Consider the following 25395-nt stretch of genomic DNA (forward strand, 5'->3'; position numbering starts at 1 on the left):
GAGAGTGGAAATTAAAATATCCAAGGACTCCGAATGTTAAAAACTTGTGTGGTGGTGGAATTGTCTATGGTGGAATTCATGATATAGTGATAGTGTAGTTAAAATTTTTTAACTAATAATATTTTGAAAATAGTTAAAATATTATTCGAATCACTTGATTTATTTCTCCGAGGAGAATCCACCATTCCACTAAAATAAACGCTCTACTGGAGCAGAAGAAGCCAAAGGCTTGTTAAATTTAAAAAACATTTGCCTTATTATTGGATATTTTTTGAGACTGCAAATATCAGTGTCCGAGCTTATAAGGAACGCACGTATTTCACTTTCTATGCCATCCTTCTGCACAATGTCTGTTGAAGGTCCTAATATTGAAGATGTTAATAAACTAAGTAATTTCTTCAATAACTTTTTCACTTACTGTCAATTTCCCCAAAATCTAAGAATCCTAAATTATCAGTGTTTTTTTGTGTTATTATTTCTTTGGTTTTTAATACCGAAATTCCTAAACCGTGGAAAATGTTTTCCAAAAACTTATTTTTTAGAAATGTGCCTACTGTGACGATATTTATCGTGCGATAGTAAAACAACATTCTAGATATTTAAGAAGCATATATGTAGGTTTATACAAATGTGAAGCTTTTTTGAGGATCAGTGTTTTGCCTTTTTGGAATTTTTTACTCAAATCTAAATTTTGTTTTGAAAATTGACCAAGTTTGGATAGGTCTGGGGGTGTTGTGTCCGATTAAGTGAGCCAAAATTTACTTTACACGCTTTTGCATTTAATTCTCTTTCCGGATCATTTGCATATAGTCCTGAAGGGAATTTTTTTCTACAAAAGAAAAAATATATGGGCCTTTTTGAGAAAAACTTAAAAAATATGGCACTTTTTACATGTTCCAATTTTGGATGCGTATAACTTTTTATAGGGACAAGATAACTGTCAGCAAGTTTTTTATATTTTATTTAGAATTTTATCGCCAAAATAGATGATACTTTAGAAAAAAAATCGACCCTCCGTAAGCCTGCCACACCTAAAAAACATAAAATGATTGAGCAAAATTAAAAAAAAATAAAGCTAAATATCTCTTCAACTAATAGAGATAACTTACACATGTATTTTTTGTAGATCTTCTTAAGCAATTCAATTCAAATTTCAGCTCATTCTGATCATAAATGGATTTTTGACGATTTTTTAAAAATATGACCCGAGGTGACCAACTTTGAGGGGCAACGCACTATCCCCCATTAGCGCTAGGAAGCTGAACAAGTGTAAATCGACTCGAAAATGCCTCAGCTCCAACCATGTGAAATTTCGTAACAATGTCTCCAACAGTTCCCGAGATTATTTCCAAAAAAGACGTTTCTAAACCACTGTGCATTATTTCGGATATGGAAAATCGTCTTTCAAGGTCTCTCTGCTTCAAATATGATACCCAATTTGCCAGTTTTGATGAATTATGCTGCTCGCAAATATTTTAAAATTGCTGTTTATGTGGCTCAGAATTTGGCAAGCTATTTTTGAGTTTGACGACAATCTTCATGCCTCCATTTCTTGGTCTTCAAACTTTATTGTTTGACTTGGTGATTTTTGTGTCTCGCATGTTAAAACTGATGGAACGCATCACCATTTCTATTAAAATTAAAGAAGTAAAGCAAAACTTCCTGCATATTACGCTTTACTGTTACAAAATTCGACATTTTCGAAGCGAAAAAAAATTTTTTGTTTATACTATAATGTTCAATAACTAAGTGAGAATTAAAGACAGATAGTACGTAGCCTTCAAAGTGACATAAGTTATTAAAAACAAAAGCAACGATCAAAATATGCGACGTCTATTGTAAATCCTCAATATTATGATTTTTATACCCTACACCACCATAGTGGGGAGGGTATTATGCGTTTGTGCAGATGTTTGTAACGCCCAAAAATATTAGTCTAACACCCACCTTAAAGTATACCGATCGACTTAGAATCACTTTCTGAGTCGATTAAACGATGTCCGTCCGTCCGTCCGTCCGTCCGTCCGTCCGTCTGGTTGGCTGGCTGGCTGGCTGGCTGGCTGTCCATGTAAACCTTGTGCGCAGAGTACAGGTCGTAATTTTGAAGATATTTCGATCAAATTTGGTACATATTACTTTTTCGGCCCAAGCACCAAGCCTATTGAAACTGGCTGAAATCGGTCCATTATTTCACCTAGCCCCCATACAAATGTCCCCTCGAAATTGGACTTTATCGGTCATAAACGTTTAATTTATCTATGTATCTACACAAATTTCGCTCCAAATAAGTTTTATATATACAAAATTCATGTCACCAAATTTTGTTACGATCGGTCCATAATTAGTCATAGCTCCCATATAGACTCGCTTCCGAAAATCACTTTAACGTGCATAAATCGCTTAAAAATGTTGGTATACACACAAAAATCAACATAGTTAACTTTAATATAGACATAAATCACACGACCCAATTTCATGGTGATCGGTCCATAATTGGTCATAGCTCCCATATAACCCCACTTCCGAAAATCACTCAAAAATATAAATTATTGATATTTTAAAAGAAAAATATGTTTACTCATTTACTTGGTGTAGGGTATTATATGGTCGGGCTTGACCGACCATACTTTCTTACTTGTTTATACATGTTTCTCTTTTAATATTGCATAGTCCATGTTTATACCCTACACCACCATAGTGGGGAGGGTATAATGCGTTTGTGCAGATGTTTGTAACGCCCAAAAATATTAGTCTAACAACACCTTAAAGTATATCAATCGACTTAAAATCACTTTCTGAGTCGATTAAACGATGTCCGTCCGTCTGGTTGGTTGGCTGGCTGGCTGGCTGGCTGGTTGGCTGTCCATGTAGACCTTGTGCGCAGAGTACTGGTCGTAATTTTTAAGATATTTTGATCAAATTTGGTACATATTATTTTTTCGGCCCAAGGACCAAGCCTATTGAAAATGGCTGAAATCGGTCCATTACTTCACCTAGCCCCCATACAAATGTCCTTCCGAAATTGGACTTTATCGGTCATAAATGTTTAATTTATAAATGTATCTCCACAAATTGCAATCCAAATAAGTTTTATATATATAAAATTTATGTCACCAAATTTTGTTACGATCGGTCCAGAATTAGTCATAGCTCCCATATAGACCCGCTTCCGAAAATCACTTTAACGTGCATAAATCGCTTAAAATTGTTGGTATACTCACAAAATTCAATATAGTAAACTTTCATATAGACATAAATCACACTACCTAATTTCATGGTGATCGGTCCATAATTGGTCATAGCCCCCATATAAGGGCCACTTCCGAAAATCACTCAAAAATATAAATTATTGAAATTTTAAAACAAAAATGTTTTTGCTCTTTTACTTAGTGTAGGGTATTACATGGTCGGGCTTGACCGACCATACTTTCTTACTTGTTTTATCTAAGCGTGGGCAGAAATCGATTTTTTGGTCAAATTCGAACTGCAAACAAAAAATTCTGTTGAACTCTACTAAAGAACTTTCAACAAAAACGTCTATGTTTAATTGAAATTTGCTTATTTGTCCAATCCAATATATTTTTTTTGTGTTTATTTATTCGACTAATTTCGACACAGCACTGACTTTATTTTTTAAGATATTAGATTTATAATTTAAGATTTAATATAAATTGTACAGATCAGACCAATGAAACTTCGGGAAAAACATAAAAAATATATACATATATTTTTTATAAAAACAAATTCTGCAATCATATTTTGAGAAAAAAATTTCATGATAAAAATATGAATCAGACAGTGTATGTTGTGGATATTGAAATTGTCAGCTACAAGGATTTGATTACAATTTCGCAAACTGCTAATAATCTTAAACAGTTTGCGAACTTGATTTTTGTACCCTACGCCATTATGAGTTTGTAACGTCCAAAAATACTAGCCTAATACTCATATTAAAGTATACCGATCGACTCATAATCACTTTCTGAGTAATTAAAGCATGTCCGTGCATCTGGCTGACTATCCATGTAAATCTTGTACAAGTCGCAATCAAATTTGGTACATACTTTTATTTCGGCCCAAGGATAAAGCCTATTAAAACTGGCTGAAAAAATATTTCATTAATTCACCTAGCTCCCATACAAAATTCCTCCCATATCTAATCATTCGAAAATCATTCACGAAAATAAACTATTGAAATTTTAAAAGAAAATGTAAAATAGTAAGAGAGCAATATTCGGCTGTGCAGAACCTTATATACCCTTCACCAAATTATACTTTAAAATAAAAATTTTTAGGTAAACAAAAATTATTTTTTTTTAGATGTTTTCTTTTTTATTTTGTGGAACATTTTTTTCTAAATTGTTTTTAAAATTTTTTTTTTTTTTAAATTCTATCTATGATTTTATTTTTTTATTTAAAAAATTTTATCTTTTTAATATTTAGTGAACAAAACATTTTTTGGTGAAAAGAAATTCGGGTTAAAAAATATTTTTCCCGATTTTGAACCATTCTAGGTCCAACTTTGAAACATCTATCATTAGATATCCATATTGTCTATATTAATGACTTAGTAATCCAGATATAGGTCAAAAATCGAGGTTGCCCTGGTTTTTTTCCTTATATCTCAGCCATTTGTGGACCGATTTTCAAACTTATTTGGAGGCTTCGGAAAGTTGATTTCAACATACAGACGGACAGACGGACATGGCTGTATCGACTCGACTATCTATAACGATCCAAAATATACAAAATATACTTTGTGGGGTCGCAAATGAAAAATGTAGAAATTACAAACTTATATATACCTTTGCCACTCATGGTGAAGGGTATAAAAAGGCTCTCTTCCGAAAATCATTCACGAAAATAAATTATTGAAATTGTGAAAGAATTGCTCATTTAGTCATTGTAGGGTATTATACTTTCTTACTTGTTCTATATATTAAGTTTTCCCTCAAATATGATTATTGTTTAGTTACTAAATAACTAACTTTTAATGTTATACTGTTGCTAAATATACACTCACATTTAATTGCTATTTTAGAACATGTCTAATAAATAATTTTTAAAATTTGTTTAAATTTACACATATTCTAAATTAAATTTATAAAATTTAATGGAAATTCAATAACAAAAAATTCTTACAAACTTTACCCCAGATGGGACTCGAACCCACAATCCCCGGCTTAGGAGGCCGATGCCGTATCCATTGGGCCACTGGGGCTCTTAGCAACGTATAGAAATAAAACGAATGTTTAACAACGCCCAACAACACATAATAGACACACGACAACAAATAGTTGATGGCCATAAATATTTTAGTCTATAACCAAAAATATATATTCTATAAAATACATGAATAAATAAACATGAATAAAAACAAACAAAGAGAAAGAACAAATGTGTGCTTTAATTAAATTGACTTTCTTGTTGTGTTTTATAACTTTAAGATGAAAATAAACAATAATATCAATATTTTACCATTTGTGTAATTAATGAAGCCTAAGTTTATATTTTCAATTAGTATTGTTATAAATTGAAATGAAACCTAAAATAGAAATTTGTAGCCCTTTTTTATTAAAAGTATTTTGCTACTAGTGCGTTTTTCATAATGATTGTTTCAAGTTACTTGGAAAATGTTTGATTTAGTATTACAATTACCTTAGAACAAAGCAAACCATTCTCAGTTTTATAGTCCAAACAATTTCATTTACAGCTACCGGTTATTATTATTTTTCAAAGTATAATTTGCAATACCTTAGACTTTGCCAAAATACTTGTGGCAAAGAACCTAGCATCACATATTCTTAGTGAGCAAACGAGCTAACTCCATATTTTATGAAAATTGAGATTCGAATACAAAACGTTAGAATACATAAGTAAAAATACACTGTTTGCTTAAAAAGAAAAGTTTATTTCGTTTTTTCTTGTTGTAATACTGTGGTGTGCAAAAGAGCTAAGTCCATTTTTTTCCTCAAAATTACAAACTTATCTCAGTCTAATGAAATTGTGTAAAAAACTTGTTTTAATTACACTGTCCAACAGCATTTTTGAAACAGAATAGCGACCCTATAATTCTGAAAGGGTATGGTGAGTAGATCATTTTTGTAGAATAAACTTATAGGTCTGAATTTTTTTTTACAGTGGGTTAAAATTTTAATTTTTTGATCGAAGAGAGCATTATACTAAATGAAAAAAATGTTGTAACTTAATGACTGAGAGAATTCTTATTGTCAGAGTTATATTGTTGAATTTTATGGGGATCATTTTTGTAGAAGATCTTAACCCTCTAGCTCCTCTCCTTAGCGGTCAATTTGAACCTTATTTCGAGAAAATCAAAAAAGACTTTTCAAAAGGGGATTAAATATAGGATTAAAATATTCTACAAAAAAAAAATAATTTTTCAATTTAAAAAATGCCATTTTCGAATTAGCATGGAAAATTTATGCAGTAACTATTATGTTTCCCTTTTGGGAAAATTTTTCTTTATTATCACCTTTGTGAGAAGGGTATATATAAGTTCGTCATTCCGTTTGTAATTTCTACATTTTTCATTTCCGAGCCTATAAAGTATATATATTCTGGATCCTTATAGATAGCGGAGTCGATTAAGCCATGTCCGTCTGTCTGTCTGTTGAAATCAATTTTCTGAAGACCCCAGATATCTTCGGGATCCAAATCTTCAATAATTCTGTCAGACATGCTTTCGAGAAGTTTGCTATTTAAAATCAGCAAAATTGGTCCACAAATGGCTGAGATATGAGGAAAAAAACCAAGACAACCTCGATTTTTGACCTATATCTGTATTACTAAGAAATTAATATAGACAATATGGATATCTAATGATAAATATTTCAAAGACATTTGCAACGACGTATATAAGACCATAGTAAGTTGGACCTACAATGGGTCAAAATCGGAAAAACCGATTTTTTTTGTCACAAAAAAAAAATTTAAAATTTAAAAAAAAAAATTGTTAAATTTAAAAAAAAAAAAATTAAAATTTAAATAACAATCGAAAAATTTTTTTTTCCAAAAAATGAAAAAACAACTGTAAAAAAAATAAATTTTTGTTTACCTAAAAATATTAAAATTTTTTAAGTATAATTTGGTGAAGGGTATATAAGATTCGGCACAGCCGAATATAGCACTCTTACTTGTTTTTATAATAAACTTTTTTTCCATTAAAAATAATTTTAGAAAAAAGTACTAAATTGAAACCCTTATAAGTTCCAATTTCAAAAAAGTGCCAAAATCCAATTGAACTATTTTTTGAAGGACAACAATTCCATTTAAATTTAATTTCTGAAATATGGGTTACAAAAAAAGTACCAAAACTGGGGTTTTGTCCGTTTTATCCCCTTAAAAGTACAACCATCAAAAAGTTTCACACTCTTGTCCATTTATTTTTTGTGTAAATTCAGATGAAGTTGGATTTTTGGTTCTAGCATTATTAGGTCAGTAGATTAATATTACAATTTCCAAAAATCCCTTCTTATTAGATCTACACATCTAGAGAGGTACCCATATACAAAATTTAAAGGCATACAATTTTTTTATGAGAAAATTCGAAAATTTATCAAATGGACCTAATGTAGTGTTCTACTGAAACCAGTTTGGAGCTAATCAGTTGGATGGTTTCAGATTCTATAACGGACATAATTAGGTAGACAATTTTTTAATGATTTATATATCGGGGATTTCATGACAAGTGAACCAACTTTTGAAATCGATGTCTTCCGATCGGGATGAAATTTGCACCAAAGTTTATTGGATAGTAATTCAGACACAATTTTTCAACAATATCGGTGGAGAACTCTCTGAGCTAGTGGGGTTCAAAATTTTACATTTTGGCCAAGCAGCTGTTTTTTCTCATCCATGTAACTTATTACCTATTACTCTTAGCAAAATGTGTAGTTATTTTTTCAATCTTTCGAGAAAAAAAAATAAAAAATTACTTTTTTTCCAAAATTTTTAGACTTTTTTTTCAAAATGGGCCCTTTTTTCTCAAAAGAAAGCTTAGATATTTTTCTTGAATACCTATTTGCTCGCTTAGTGGGATGAGAGTTGAATATCTATCAAAATAAATGTTGTGTAACTCAAAACATAATTCTAATGATAGATATTTTAAAGTCCATTGCAACGATGTATATAAATCTGCAGTAAGTTGGACCTACAATGAGTCAAAATTGGGAAAAATACTTTTTAACCCGAATTTTTTTCATCAATTTTTTTTTTTTTTTGTCATAAATTATTTTTTACAAAAAAAAATTAAAATTTAAAAAATTTAAGAAAAAAAATTTGGAAAAAACTTTTATAAAAAAATTTCGAAAAAACTTTTTTATATAAAAATTTGGAAAAAAACATTTTAATTTTGTTTACTTAATAATATTTAAAACAAATTATTTTTAAGTATTTACAATTTGGTGAAAAATATCTAAGATATAGCTCTCTTACTTGTTTAAATTTTTTTTTTTGCTCAAAAGAAAGCTTAGGTTCATTCCTTTAAGAGGTGTTGGTCGCTTAGTGGGATGCGAGTGGCATATCTATCAAAATAAATATTTTGTAACTCAAAACATAAAATTTTTGTCTTTTTTTGCAAAATCAAAAATTTTGTTGATTTTTTTTTTCCAAAATGGACCCTTTTTATACCCTTCGCCATGAGTGGCAAGGGTATATATAAGTTTGTCATTCCGTTTGTAATTTCTACATTTTTTATTTGCGACCAAACAAATGGCTCAGATATAAGAAAAAAAAATCGTGAAAACAAAATGGTCCCTTTTTTATTTTATTTTTTGTTTTTGCTCAAAAAAGTATAGGTCTTTTCCTTGAAGATCTCTTTGGTCGCTTAGTGGGATGCGAGTGGCATATCTATCAAAATAAATATTATGTACCTCAAGACGTACAATTTTTGATTTTTTTTTTGAAAAATCTAACTTTTTTTAAAAAAATGGGCCCTTCTAATATTTCTTTTATTTTTTTGCTCAAAAGAAAGCTTTGATCCATTCCCTTAAAAAGTTTTTGATCGCTTAGTGGGATGCGAGTGGGATACATATCAAAATAAATATTTTGTAACTCAAGGCATACAATTTTTGACTTTTTTTGGAAGATCTAACTTTTTTCCAAAATGGGCCCTTTTTAATTTTTTTACCTAAACGAAAGCTTAGGCCTATTCCTTTAACAACTTTTTGGTCTCTTAGTGGGATGCTTTTTGGTCTCTTATTTTGATATATATCCCACTCAAACAAAGGATTTTAGAATTTCTTTTGTGTCTTCTGTAATATGTGTGAAACGGCACTTAACACATTTGCACACTTAGCTAACGATAAACCAGATTTTTGTTCGGAATCATTAATGTGTATTTTTTTTATAAAAGAAAGAGAGTTTCTTCCATTTTATATGAAAAAAAAAACATTCTTCTTACATTTTCCACACTTACAAATTTGTTTGATTTTTAAGACAAACAATAAATCTTTTTGTAATTTACATTCAAGCCAACATTCTCTTACCATCTTCTTTAAATATTTGATTTAACTCTGAACAGCCAAGAATTTAATATAAACAGGCACTTGTTAATTTTACGAATATTATAGAAGTAAGTACTTTTAATAAAGTATGACAAATTATTATTAACATTTAACCTGTTGCTTATGACCTCGTTCTCGGTTCTAATAAACTGAACAAACAAGATACACACAAGCAGACACAAAGAAAAAAAAAAGTACTCAGACTGGGTTTGAACAACGTACTCGTTTGTACAACAACAATAAACATACTTCCGTTAATGAAAAGTCAAGGAAATCTCATCTTCTTCACTACATTTAACAATGACCTTATCCCGGTAAAATGAAAACGTGACATGTAGTTACAATATTTACACATACATTTTATTTACATTTTTAGTTTAGAAGGATATATGAAGGAAAGAGAGTTGGAGAGAGAGAGTGAGTTAAAGGACAAAATAAGAGAATTAAGAGAAAACAAACACTTGTTGTGCGCACTTGAAATAAAGTAACAAACTGTTGATTCTATTTACAGGTACCAAATCGTACAACTCCAACTCATGCCATTAATGGGGGAAAAGGACGAAAAACACACATACTCTCACTTACACCTCCCCCTGTTATGCTCTTTTGTGTGGTTTTTCGTCCTTTTAGCCATATATGCATGACTTGATTGCTCTCTTTTACATATGTGTTGAACTGTATGTTGTGTATATATTTGTATGTGTTTGTTAATTTGTTTTTCATTTACTTACAGGTTGTAGTCACATTTGAAGCTAAATATGTATCTCCCGATGATGCTGCTGGTAATTTTGAGCCAACAAATTTGGTACGCTCCATACAACAGCAAAGCATAAGTTGTAGCAGTCAAAGTTTGGAAGATGATCAACAGATGCTACTTGACATCGAACAGAACATAGCGAACCTGGAGCGAAGTCTGAATAAAGGTGAATTTTTTATAAATAAAATTAAAAGAACAAAAAAAAAACGAAATAAAATATAAGTGATAAAATAATTTTTATAAAAATAAAATAACGTGAAATTTCTAGAATTTTTTTATGATAAGAAAAACTACTAATAATGTGGCATACTTTTTAGGGTTAAAGAAATAATATAGCAGCTGAAAAAAAATCAAACAAATCTATAACAACAAAATAATTAAAAACATATGAATGTTTTAAATGAAAATTAACAAAAAAAATGTGTTAGTAAATTTTAAATGCTATAAAGTGATTTGCAATTAAATAAAAAAGTAATTTTAAAGCATATATTCAACAAAAATTATAGCACAAAAAGTAAAGCATATCTTAAGGTGGCAAAAAATTTACAAAAGTATTTTTTAACAAATTTTATACTTGCAAATGTTGTAAAAGTAGCTTATGAAAAACAAAATTTAAATGTCAAAAATCTTCAAATGACAAGAACTTGTTTTTGTTTTTCAAAATAATACGAGAATGTGTATGAAAGTGTTAAAACATTATAAATAAATAAACAGTCATGTGTCATACGTTTGCTACTGGGTCTTAACGTGGCTCTCATTTCACACACTTTGGCTTATGCCACATCAAATGGAATCTATTTTCAACTTTAAAGATTAAATGGATTGTTAAGCAAATTAAAAAGAAAATAAATTAATGTTTGTTTTAATAAATTAAGTGAACACAGTAGATAAAAGCATATTGTGAGTAATATGATACATTTTTTAAAGCAATAAATGCAGCAGCAAGTGATGGTAATCTAAAAAAAAGGAGTGAAAAATATACAAAAAATTACTTAATGAAAAAATTGTGTGCAGAATTCAAATAACAGCCCAATGCTAAATAAAAAATTTGGTATTGGGGCTTTGAAATTACTTTCAGACAATCACTTTAAAAGAAATAAAAATTGTGTTTTACTAAAAAGTTTATCAAAATATGCATGTTCGTAAGTAAAAAAATATGATTTCAATATTTCCCAAAGGATTTTTGTTGGAACTTCTAAAAAATAGAATGCAAATCAAAGAATTTTTTATAGGATTGTCATTGGATTTATAACTACTGGATGGGAAGTTGTGCTCTACAAAATATTACATTTTTCATAATTATTTTATTTAAACCCAACAAGCAGCAAAGTCATAAAAATTCAAACACTTGAATATGTTGTTGGAATTTGACTTGAATGCAAATGTAATTATGTTTTAAACTTGAAAAATATTGCCTATAATTCAAGGCTTGAATTATACTTGCATTCAACTTGAATTCCTGTAAAAATGCTTATTGGGAAGACATTAACAAAAAGAAGTTCTAAAATAAAGAATTTTTATAGTGAGGGCGATCGGAAAAATGTGGTAATAATTCGATATCTTTAAATGTATCTACAAACGAATCGTACAGGAAGGCGAGGACTTTTAGAAAATGTAATTTAAGAACACTCTGTTAAAATACGAGTTGAGGTGACATAGTCCACCACTTCTGGTTTTCAAAACTTTGTAGAGGACGTCATTTGAACAAATATGGACAGGCTTCAATGCATTTGTTATAAAGCAAATAGGAAAATAAGTTTCAACTTTGAAAATCTTGTTTTTTACCTTGAATTTATTTAGTTTTTCGCTTATTACTTCTCTAATAGTTGTACAAAAATTGTTTTAAAAATATCATCTTATTTTTAGTAAATTCCCACATAACACATAAAAAGTTTTTTTTGCAATATCTTAATCTGCCTAGTAAAGAAAAGCAATCAAGTCATAATTTTTGAAATGATTGTGAAAAATGCCTAAATGTAAAATGGAGCATAATTGTTTTAAATTTTCCTCTTCTGATAAGTATAAACGTTACAAATTACTAGTAAAATATTTTTAAATCTATATAGACGTGCACCGTACTTGAGGCAATGGTCTAAAATAGTGATTTTTTTAAACAAAATTCAAAGTTTATTATTAAAAAACAAAAATCGAATTTTTCAAAATTCTTAACAAAATTCTTCCTACACATTAGGGTATACGAATTATTCGATTTTTCTCTTGTTCGAATAAAACGAATAATTCGAATAAGAGATTTTAACTTGTTCGAATAATTCGATCACGCGTTTAAAATTAATCGAATTATTCGAATGATGTTTTGATGTCGGTTTTTTAATATTCTATTGTTAAAGAAAAACAAAAAATAACGTTAAAGGTAACAAGTCAAGTACTGATAATGTTAAAAAACATTCGAAAAAAAAATCCATCATTTAATTTTCAATATAAATATTCTGATCAGATTAACTCCCGAACAATCTACAAAACAATTGACCCTTTAGTTTCCGTTTTGGAGCTATGCTTTAAAATTTTTTAGCTAGTTGGCCATGATCAACGTATTCAAATACAATATAAACGTATCACGAACTTGTTTATGTCGTTAATTAATTCGGGTCTTAAATTGAGTAACTAATTCTTTAGTAAATGAATTATTGACTTTTTTAAATTATTTATAACAAACTGTATTATACATCTACCTCTACCAACGTTGCCGAATCTTTGCTTAATAAAATGGTCTTGGGGAATTACACAATAAAGGGAATCTGTCCAAAGTTTGATATCATTGTCAGTGAAGGTGGCTAATTTGAAGTCAATCAGTGCATGATTGACAAAGATGTTCAACGATGTTCAAAATCATGTATAAGACGAACTCCATGCTTTTCTTGCAACAAAACTTTAGTTTGCAATATTTGTGTTTATCATTCGATTTATTAAATATTTTGCAACAATTACGTACGCGGTTAGTAACATCACTTATATACATATATTTTAAAATCATGGCCTTCATCTATTTCAATGTAATCATTATAAATGTCATCCTCAATATCATTTTCGACGACCGTTTTAAAATCACATTCTCCATCAAATTCAACTCCACTTTAATCTAAGTTAAATTTTTGATTATTAATTGCGATTCTTCTAATATTTCGCCAGCTAAATAACAATATTTTATTCCGTACCTTTTATTTTCATTGGTCAAGACCTAATTTAAAAATTTTGAAAGATTTGTTTTTAGAATTGTTACTTTTTTGCAGTAATATTTACATATATATTTATGGAACACTCATCTACTGTGATCGAAAGTCCCTTTGTCTTTAGTTATTTGTCGAATTTCAGAAACAAAACTATTTTTGTGAGTCGTTATTACTTAAGGTAGGGTCACACATGGCAAATATTTGACGAAAAAAACGTAACCGCTAAATAAAATATAATTTAATTCTTATATTTATTGTCAGAAACTCATTTTACTTAAGACAATTAAAAAAAACATTTACTTTTATTTTATTGGATCTTACAAAAAACACTTAAGAGTAAACACGTCAAACAAATTTGTATTAAAAAAAATGGTTACGCTTTTTTGAGTAAATATTTGTCATATGTGACCGTACCTTTATTTAAATTTGAAATTATGAAAAATTTTAAGCAATTTAATAAATTTAAATATATATACATTTATTCGTTTTATTCGATTATTCTACATAAAATTGTTCGAATTATTCGTTACTCGAAAATGGCAATTTTTAAATTATTCGAATAATTATTCGTAAGAAATTATTCGATTAATCGAACGATTATTAGTCGAATGAATACCCTACTACTCATATATGAGTAGGTGAGATGCAAAACTCGTTCGTTACAAAAATTAAAAAATCAAGATAACCATTAATTCTCGCAGTCCTTTTGGAGCTTAATGGTAAGCAAAATAGAGATTGTATGGATGCATGTTCTTTTCTATATTTTTACATGACTTAAAATTGCAGTTAGCAGCAAAACTTGCTTTACATTATCTACTGGAAGCGAGGTTCCTACATATGAATGGAAAACTGCTGTATCGTCTGTGCTGAAAACACCAGGTCAACTTCATTTTAAATTCAAAACTTCCAAGAGAATGATAATAGAAGAGATTAATTACAGAACCAACTTTTGCACCCTATTCTGGAAGGGAGGAAAGACAAATATAAAATAAAATTTATCAAGACCTACTTCCCAACAGTGTGGAGATTAAAATTGAAAAGAAAAATGATGATTATCAAACCGCTTTGGGAAAAATTGAAGATGCTATAATGACCTACAATAATTATATTGATCATGATATGGTGGAAATTAATGTAGAATGCAGTGAAGTTAAAAATTTTAATTTTTTTTAAAAAAATTTACTTTAATTACTGTTTTACTACAGTTGCCATATAAATTTAAAATAAATATCAAAATATAGAAAAGTAGAATGATAGAATTTCCTTGTGGGCTATAGTGTGCTGTAAAATTCATTCGATGATATATAAATTGTAGCAAAACTCGTTTGTTTCGAAAACTGGTTGCAAAACTCATTCGTTCCAAACTTTTATTTATTATTTCTCTATGTTTCGCTGAAATATGCTTGGCATTGTATGGTAATGAAGTGGAATTGTCTAAAGCTAAAACAAATGTAATTAATGAATACCTCCTATCTAAATTTGCCATCGATGTTAAAATAATAGAGATATTGGTGATTTTTAGTTAAATTTGAACTATTTTTTTCATACACAGAAAAAACTATTTCTTAAACCGTTTCAATTCAAATATTTTTCACATATTTGCTCAAAAACAAAATTTCTTGATATTTTCTATTGAATTTTGAGTTTTGAATTTGATTATTTTGACAATGGAATATACAATTTTCGTTATTGGTTGAATTTCAAATACAAAAATTATTGAATAGATAATTTTCGTAATTGAAAACACATTTTTGTTATTTTTTGTGTTTCAATTACGAAAATTATCTATTCAATAATTTTTGTATTTGAAATTCAACCAATAACGAAAATTGTATATTCAATTGTCAAAATAATCAAATTCAAAACTCAAAATTCAATAGAAAATATCAAGAAATTTTGTTTTTGAGCAAATGAATACTTGATTTAATTATGAAATAATTGAAACCAGTTCAATATGGGATAAATGTTTGAATTGAAATATAATTTTTTCTGTGTACTAAATTTTTGGGGTACTTTAAAATAAAATTCTTAATAAATGCGAAATTAACCCTTGTCTCTCTTTTGTTGTGTCTTATTTCTGACTTTCTGATTGAATTTTCCGTTTTGATGTATTCAGGGACTTATAGTAAAATTTCACGGATAATATTTTTGCTGAACATTTTAACCCCTTAAATCCCTGGTTTAATGGTGTTTTTTGCTCTTTTTTTAAAAGAAGGAGAAAAAAGACCCACATTCTACATAAATTTGCTGAATACATTTTATACCTGAAATGTAAGGATCACATGGTTTCTTATGCCGATTAACAATAATAATGTGCCAGAGTTGGGAAAATTTAACCCCCCCTCAAATGAAATTCAGATGTAAACTTTCAAAACGCCGTGTCTTTTTTTTTTGTCTCCTCTATCAAAAATTAATGGTCGGACCTTGTAATTTTTTTTTTGTACAGTATTATATCCATTTTATTAAAATTTTCATTTTAGTTAAATAATGAATAAAAAAATCATATGAAAAGAATTTCAATATATAATAGGAATCTAAAAATAATAGATTTTAAAATTGAGAAAATTCAGTTTTTATAATTTTTTAGATGGTACCTGCAACCGATTTTCGCTTTCCCTTTCGATTTTAAACCATTTTTTACCGACATTCTGAGTTTTGGCTTAATTTTATTCTTTTGACAGACCTTCAAATGTGGACTTCTTGAAGATATTATTACAAAAATTATTCCAACAGAATCCAATGTGTACACTTTTCAATAGGGTTTTATAAAACAAGCAAACCTTAACCCCCATATTCATAATAAAATTTTAAATTTATAATTGGTTTCTAAAACAAAATTTCCATGTGTGATAAAATGTGTGATACTATTCCGCTCAATTTTGTTTTAGCTTCTTCAGATTACGTTTGATTTTGTCAATTCCAAAATAGTTTATAATTCTGAACATCCAAATTTATAACACTTTGGCAATTTTTGTATATCAAAACAAAAGTCAAGTTTTTGGAAAAGAAAGTATTTAAAAATATGGGAAAAACAAATAATTTAAAAATAATATTTCTACTTAGAAACCTGAAAGCGGTTTCATTCAAAAGCAGCAAAATGCGGAATTAATTAAACTTTACATCGAAATGGAATTCGGTGACATGGTGCAAAATTATAAAATTTTAGACGAAACTTTAGATTGTGAGTTCATATTTTAGCTTAAACTCAAAATACCAACTATTATGTTGTAGATAACAATTAATTTCCTTACATTTGCAAACAGTTTTGTATAAAGTTCAAATGCCTAGAAGTATGCAACTCAATACACATGCAAATATATATAATTGTACTTGCAGATGCAAATACATACTCACACAAGCCTTCTTAAAAAACTTATTATTCTTAATCAAATTATTTATATTTATAAATTTCACATGCACAACAATATTTTTTTGTTTATTTCTGCTATAAAAACTTTTTCCAGAGACATTTTTGCTTTTTACTAGCAAATGCTATAGAGACTCATCTTTAAAAATTTCTTAGGCAGAGATTTTTTAAATATTTTTGTTTGTACAATTACAATATTTCAAAACAAAAATATTTACCAGTATAAATACAAAATGTTGCTATTTGTTAGTTACAAGAATAAAATTATGGCTTTGCTTAACTAAACAATTTGCTTACTTGCCATGAACTAGGCAATGAAAAATATGTTTTGTTAAGCAATAACAAGTATACTTATTTTACTGAAGAAAAATATTTTCTAAATAAATATTTATTTAGGAAAATGTAGTCAAGTGTAGTCAAGATGAACATTGAAGAGTAAATTTAAATTGGGCAGTAGTAGTCAATGGATTTAAAGCATAAAAGTGAGTAATAATGAAATTTATTTTAAATTATTACAAAGTGAGTTAGATGGCTTTATTAAACATAGCAAATTTTAGTGTTAGTATAAAAAGGTGAGATTACGAAGTTTTCATTTTAAATAAAAGAAAAAAACATAGATATGTGCATATGAATTATACATTAAAAGAAATATATGTGCATTACGGTAACCTAATAAAATGTTTGGGGTTTTCCCAACTAAAAAAAAAAATGTAGTTTAAATATTATTTGAACTTCTTCATCCCCATCTGATGTTCGTTATAATACTGACGCCAGGAAAAACATTTTGAGATTAGGTCTCCCTAAAGAAACTAAATATTTTTCCTCCATACAAACAGGGCCACCCTATTGTACATACTTATGTATTTTATAATGTCTCATACATTTATTAATGTGTCAACAAAATCATTAACTTAACAACAAAAATTGTAATTCAAATAGTACAAAATGTGTTTTTATTTTTGTTTTTTTTTTTTTGATGTTGTTCCGTTTGTGGAGTTTTAAAAGATAATATTGAAACAAATCACTCTAATAGAGACAAAGGAATCTCTGGAGATTTGAAAAGGAAAAAATGTGAAACAAAAAAAGCACAACACGAAAATATAATTTTACATAACTGTAGACAAAAAAAAATATTGTTAAATCTGTTAAAAAATTTTGGCACACAAAGATAAACAAAGCTTTACACTTAGGTCTGCAGTTACGTGGTTGAAAGATCATATCATTACATCTATATTCGCAAATGGGCTAAGTAGATTTTTATGATATTTTAAAAATTTGAAAAAAATTTTACAGCCCTGACATTTTTATCCTATTGGAGTCAACGCAAAAAAATTTAATAAATCAATCTTCTAAACTACTGGTCCGATTGTAAAATGATGTATGAACGAATCGTAGAGGAGGCCATAGGCTTTAAGAAAGTGAGAGAAAAAATAAATTTTTGTATAAATTTATTTTTTCATTATGTGACAATCTAATATATTACTGCTCTGATTAGGGGATGTATGGGGGTAGGGTCAATTATGGACTGATCCTCACAAATTATGGTAGAATGATTTCGGTTCATATAAAACATGTTTCCAGTTTCATCACAATATTAATTATTATATGTCAATTATAAATGTTCAAGTCATTTTTTGAGGGGGTTCCTGTATGGGGCAGACTTTACAGTATAATTTAGAACTAAATGGTGCAAAATTTTAACAGGATTGCCGCATAATCAATATATTTATGGCTGCTCAAACAGTATTCCTGGGTGACATTTGTATGGGTGCTAGGTGAAATCATGGACAGCTATTGCCCATTTTCACTATCAAATAAACCTTATCAACGAAGAGTATTTGTAAAAATATTCACCTAATTAGCTCCTTTCGTTTGGGGCTTATCATGTTTTTACGGACATATCCAGATAGTTACAAACGGAATGACAAAATCAGTATACCCCCATTTAGTGGTGGATCTGGGGGGCGTGGGATGGTAAAGGAAATTCCACCTCCCAAAACCAAAACGTTTTAATATAGAAAAGCAAAATGTAAAATAAATTTGACTTTATTTTTCCCCAAATGGTTGATCTGGATCTTTTCTCATGGTGGGTATACAAATGCTATTGAAAAATTTACCAATTTTACAAAATCTTATTTAAACAAGCTCTTAAAATAAGACATTTTTCTTTAGGATTAAATTTTTTAAAAAAAAATACTATTTTCTAAAGTCTAATGAAGTACTTATCAAATACGTAAAAATATTAAAAAATATTTAAAAACAATTAAGCAAAACAATTTTTTAAATTCATTTTTAAATTTTGAATTTAATTTCACAATTTGAATGATTGAGATATTACAAAAATATTTGTTAGCCAATATACACACCTTGGTATTCGAGTTCCAAATAACACCCTGTTAGTTAACTTTTGTATGAATCCAGGAACCAATGTTAAACAAATTATCAAAATTGGCTTAATAATTTCAAATAAAATGTATTTTCCCGATTTTTACATATTTTATGAAAAAGTACCAAAAATAAACACAATTTTTGTCCCTTAAGGATTCGAATTTCCAAAAAGTACCAAACCTATATTTTTTATTTTTTGATAAGTAAATAATACGATTTAAAATTTGTTTCTATGCTTATTGGTTTAAAAGATACATAGGGTGCCAAAAAAGTACCAAAATACAGTTTTTACCCGTTTTCTCCCCTAAAAGGTTCGAATTTCGAAAAAGTACGAAACACCTGTCAGCTTATTTTTTAAATGGAGTAACATGCAATTTTAAGTTTTTTTTTGTATCTTAATTAGTTTTGAAGATATAAGGTTGTCGAATTTACCCGTTTTTATCCTTTTTTACCCCCTAAACGTTCGAATTTCCAAAAATCCCTTCGTAGTGGATGTTTTTTTGGAGGGCGAAACCCACAGTTAAAATTTCATGATTCTAGCTTCAGCCGTTTGGGCAGTCCGATGATGAATCAGTCAGTAACGTTACTCTTTTATATATATGGGGGATTTCATGTCTTCCGATCGGGATGACCTATTGGATAGTAATTCAGACACAATTTTTCAACAAGATCGGTCAAGAACTCTCGGAGTTAGAGGGGGTCAAAATTGAAATTTTGGCCAAACATGTGATTTTTCTCATCCATGTATCTTATTCCCTATTGTTCTTAGTAAAATGTGTCCCAAATAGTTTAGATAGCTATTTCTTCAATCTTTCGAAAAAAATAAAAAAATTTAATATTTTTTTTTCCAAATCAAAGACTTTTTTGATTTTTTTTTCAAAATGGGCCCTTTTTTTCTTAAAATAAAGCTTAGATATTTTCCTTGAGGACCTATTGGGTCGCTTAGTGGGATGCGAGTTCGATATCTGCTCAACATAAAGCTCAGATATTTTCCTTGAAGACCTATGTAGTCGCTTAGTGCGATATCTATCAAAATAAATGTTTTGTAACTCAAAATATGCAGTTTTTGACTTCTGTTTTGCAAAATCTAACTTTTTTTTAAAATTTCTTTCGAAATATTGAAGAAATAGCTATCGATTTTAAAAGTTGGTTCACTTGACATGAAATCCTCCATATAGATAATAGCATGTTTTAAGAAAAATATTTGCACTTCCGTTAGGACAATAAATACCTCCTTACTTTCCAATTTTAATGTTATTTTAATATTTTCTTTCTTAGTAAATATTTAAAATATGTATTTGACGTCCTGTTTTTTTTAATATTTCTCCTGAAGTTAAACAGCTTAAAATAACAAAAACATGTGAAACATAACATCATGGAGAAAAACCTTGTAAATTGGTGTAATTAAGCCTAATTTGAGTATAGTACTAACTGTTGCAGGGATACATATAAAGGCATGTCTAAATCAATTCAATGTTAATTAGTTGTTACCAATATCAGCACAAACACAAAACTCTGTTTTTCTTTCGCTTTTCTGTAGTTATTCACTTAAATGAAAATAGATGCCTCTTAGTTTCCAAAATCTGTAGTTGAATTTTAACCATCTTATTAACAAACAAATGGAAATAAGGAAAACAGCAAATTGAAATTGGGAAAAAGAAAATATTATTGAGAAAATATTAATGATACTCAGCGATCATATCACAACCATGAACACAAAATTTTTTCGTCCGGCACTGGCTGGACTAATTAAATAATAATATTAGATATAAGATTTGAACCACTTATTGTTAGTTCATTAAATAATGAAGATACAATAAATAAATGATGAAAAAAAAAAGCGATCATACAGAAGTTCTTTGGCATTATTATATACACTGGTGCATATTCCTATAAACGCACACTACTTTTTTTAAAAAGATTGTAGAAATTAAACATGAACATATTTATTGGGCTACAAATTTGTTTATTAAATTAGTTAAGACTTAAAATATTGTTTACAAAAAAAATTCATTTGTACTTTATTTATTTTTTTTTCATTTAATTTTCGAGATTAACAGCCATTTTTAATGGTATTTTCCTATAAACATACTTTAATTTATGGGCCACTGTAGCATTATTAATAATCTGTGGATGATCCTTTGTTATGAATTGTTTCAAAAATTCGGCCTGGCATTGATTCCACAAATTTTTTAAGCAGATTGGAATCAATTTTCTCCCAGGCTTGTTTAATTCTTAGTTTCAGCTCTGTCACAGTCATTATGCTTTCATTCTGGGCATTATTTGCATAAACTTTACGGGCCATGTATTCCCACAAGTTCTTCATAGGGTTTAAGTCCAGACTACAAGCCGGACCGTCCAACAGAGGAATGCAATGTTCATTAAACCACGATTTCGATTGCTTAGAAACATGGATTGCAGCATTATCTTGTTGGAATATGCAATCTTCATCCACAAATGAGAGAAGGGCATCTTCCAACAGTTCGCTATAAATCGCACTATTCATTTTTGTCGGAACAAAACATATTTTCGACTTGCCAACTGCAGAAAACGCTGCCCAAACCATAATACTACCACCACCGAAATTACGTTTTGACGTCCGAACATCGTTTGATCTCAAATCGTGCTATAGCATAAGTATGAATCAGGACCGTCTAAATTTAATTTTTTTTCGTCAGAGAAAATTACTTTTTTCCACTCATCTGCCCATTTCATATATTTTTTTTGGAATTTTAGACGATTTTCTTCATGGTGCTTTTTTAGCATTGGTTTACATTTCGGCTTTTTCCATTTTATGTTTTCATCGTTTCGTAAAATGTGTGCAACGTGTTTGGAAGTCACTGGAAGATTCAATTTATTATTTATTTGTGTGGAATTCAATTTGTTGCTGGTTGCTTCTTGTTTTATTAGATTAAGTTGTCTTCTTGTTAGTTTTGTATTTCCCTTTGTAGGTTTGTGAACTACATAATTTTGACCTTTCTTCAAGAAATTTCGCACCACACTTTTCGAACGATCGATTTTATGTCCAATTTCTCTATTGGAACATCCTTGATCGTGAAAAAATTTAATTCGAATCATTTCTTGATCGGACAAAAAGTTGCCTTGGGCATCTTTAAAAGTGATGAAATTTATTGATTCAAATAGAAAAAGTTGCAGTAAATTGAGATTTTACTATTAGAAACGTACCTTTGGTTGAAAAAAAAACTAAAATTTATAATATTTTATTTTTGGTAACTTTTTTAAAAACAAATTTCACGTCTGCGTTTATACGAATTTTCCATTTAAATATCACCAAGAACATTTGATCGCATAATTAAGGCAAACAACAATAATAAGGAAAAAAACGTATTTACTTTCAAAAAGTACCGTTATGTTGTCTCTCATTAAAAAAGTTAAATTTTGCTTTTGGATGAGAACACAAAGATATAACAAAAATACAGAAAAAAATTAAGTGCGTTTATAGGAATATGCACCAATGTATACATATATTACTTTGTTAAATTCATTGATTTTGATTTTAAAGCAAATCCTTTTAGTAAATTGTAATTATTTTTCACGTCAGTTTAATTTGTTTCAAACATTCTGTCTGATATTAAAATAATTGATCAGAAAAACTTAAATAACTACAAACATTTAATATAAATTCAAGGACACAGCCACCACCCAACTTCATTGAAAACATTTTTGTCTTCCAGCTAAACAAATGAAAACATACAAACATGAAAGTATTTCTTACGAAAAACAAGGACAGTTATGAGGAGGTCGACAAGCAATGCGATGGTTTAAACCCAGTAAAAAAATTGAACTTCGTGCTCTTCGAAATAGTCGCTTCTTAGAAGCAGTAGTGCATTTGCAGTCCAGCTTTCACATCGCTTACCCTCTCCTCTACATCGTGAAAAAAGCTCTTCATGCTTTTATGTCAATGGGTGCTTCCCAAAAATTATTATTGTAGATGATATTTGAACCTTTTAAAGAACACAATACAATAGTAAACAAAATTTGTGATATTGAATTTTATAAAATTCTGTTTTGCACTCCAGACATGGTCAACTTTAAGACCTCTGAATTTCACCTTGTATTCTAACAGAATGACCACAAATGACATTTTGTGCAAACTCATGTTTTTCTGTACAATTCGTTCCTATATCATTTTGCAATCGGACCAGTAGTGTAGAAGATACAGATATTTAACAACTTTTAACCAGAATAACCATACATTAACCATGTGGACGTATGATTAATATGCGATAAATACATATCAAGTATACTCATCCAATAGAACTAATATTGCGAGCACTTCTCTGTTACTGTTCCAAATTTAATAAAATTTGATACGAATATTCCTGTGAGTAACATAATATCAAAATAATTGTAAAGATAAAACTGAATCCTTTCATAAGACACAACATTTGTTAAAATTGAATAACACATTACAAAGATGTTCTTTCCACAACATTGCTAGTTTAGCTCAAAAATGACCGAGATTTCGAACTTTAAAGAACCATAAAATATGAACCTTATACCTTAGTTTATATGTCATATAAATGTGCATTAAAAAGTAGATTACATGGTTTGAATTTTAACAAAATCAAACAAGAGAAATTTGTAAAAATATATTTTTGGATTGATAAGTTTCGGAATTTCTCATTAATAACTTTGTTCCAAATTGTATAGATTTCAAAGTTTTATAAATATTTATTACAATTCACTATGCATTTAAAGCCACTGTGCTCTGCATCGTTTCATTTTCATTGAAAATAATTTCAGAGAAAAATCGCGTATTTTTTCAAAAAAAAAAAAAAATATTATTTGTTTGTGCGTTTTTTTTGTTTGGCTTGGTTGCGAAAATATTAATGAATGTTCCGCAAAAGTAATAAGTAGATTAAAAAGAATTGATATTTAATATACTAGTTGGAAGTTTCATGTTCCTGCTGATTTTTCACCAAAAATAAACTGATGATTCTTTCTCATACAAGTATTCAAACATCAGCAGGATGACTAGAAACCTCAAATGTTGTAGTATGAAAATGTCATAGATATTTAAAAACTAAATACTAACAACCTGCTGCTTTTGTGCTAAAAATGTTTAAACAAATATATGAACAAGTTTGGGAATGTCATCAGGTTTCCTTTATGATATCGAATGTGTGAAATTTTCAACAAAATACGTAAAAATATTCGCTAAATGTAGAAAATAAATTAAAGCACTTAAGCTTCATTTACACTAGCTGAATTCTCATATGAGTTGAATGTCAAAAACTACAATTTAATGTTATTTGAGTGTCCAAGAACATCAATTGTATAAAAAAACATTTAAATTCAGAAAAGCAAATATTGAGTAAATGAACAAATTGTTGATAAGAAATCCAATTTAATATTGAAAAAAATAACACTTTAAATTGAGAAACCGTAAGTAATATTCAGAAAATTAAAGATGAAATTAAGAAAACACAACTTCATGTTGAAAGAACTTAAATAAAGATTGAGAAATGCGTTTCATTAAAAAAAAATAAAAATAAAAAATATCGAAAAAAAATGTATGAGCGGTTGTTACAATAACAAAACACATGTTAAATTTCCACTCAAAGTACTCGTTCGCTATAGAAAAACAGCACATTAATTTCTCAACCCAGGAAAATTTTTAGAACTTGTGATTTTGGAACAATATCCGATTTTTTGATAACAACCATAGAACTAGTGATATCGCAACTAGTTCTAGAACCCATTCTTATTGTTGTGATTCTTAACCCTCGCTCCGACAAAAATTTTGAATTATTTTTTCTTAAAAAAGATAACTTTTAGGGTAGTTATGACCCCCTGTTAATATCGGGCCAAAAAAATTTTTCCGATTTTTCGTTTTTCCAGAAAAGCCATTTCAAAATTTCGAACAGCTAAGTTTAAACATATCGAGCCCTTAGCGCCAAATTATCGTAAGCGACATTTTCAAAAATTTTTTTTTATTGCAAAAATTAAAATTTTATCATATCAAATATCAAAATTTTTAATAACTTTAAAATTATAGTGGGTAAGATTTTATCGTAAGTCAATGTCTACATTTTACAGTAAACGAATTTTATCGTTTACAAAAAAAAAGGGAAATAAATCTGTAACTTCTAAATGGTTAGATTGGTTTGAATGAAATTTCACATGCGCAAAGAAGAAGTGTTCTCG

At 28.7% G+C, this 25395-nt stretch overlaps 1 protein-coding gene and 1 non-coding gene across 2 annotated transcripts in view; one reads left to right on the forward strand and one right to left on the reverse strand.

The window, feature by feature from the left end:
• Positions 1-25395, forward strand: part of LOC135957467 (otoferlin-like) — a 171905-nt gene that overhangs the window by 78601 nt on the left and 67909 nt on the right. Inside the window, exon 5 of the mRNA XM_065508216.1 lies at positions 10258-10447. Within this exon, the coding sequence (XP_065364288.1) occupies positions 10258-10447 (190 nt within the window). The remainder of the gene's footprint in view (positions 1-10257; positions 10448-25395) is intronic.
• On the reverse strand, positions 5149-5221 carry TRNAR-CCU (transfer RNA arginine (anticodon CCU)). The gene has a single exon. It is a non-coding gene; the product is annotated as a tRNA-Arg (tRNA).

Source organism: Calliphora vicina, chromosome 4 (assembly GCF_958450345.1).
Source record: "Calliphora vicina chromosome 4, idCalVici1.1, whole genome shotgun sequence".
Classification (NCBI taxonomy): domain Eukaryota; kingdom Metazoa; phylum Arthropoda; class Insecta; order Diptera; family Calliphoridae; genus Calliphora; species Calliphora vicina.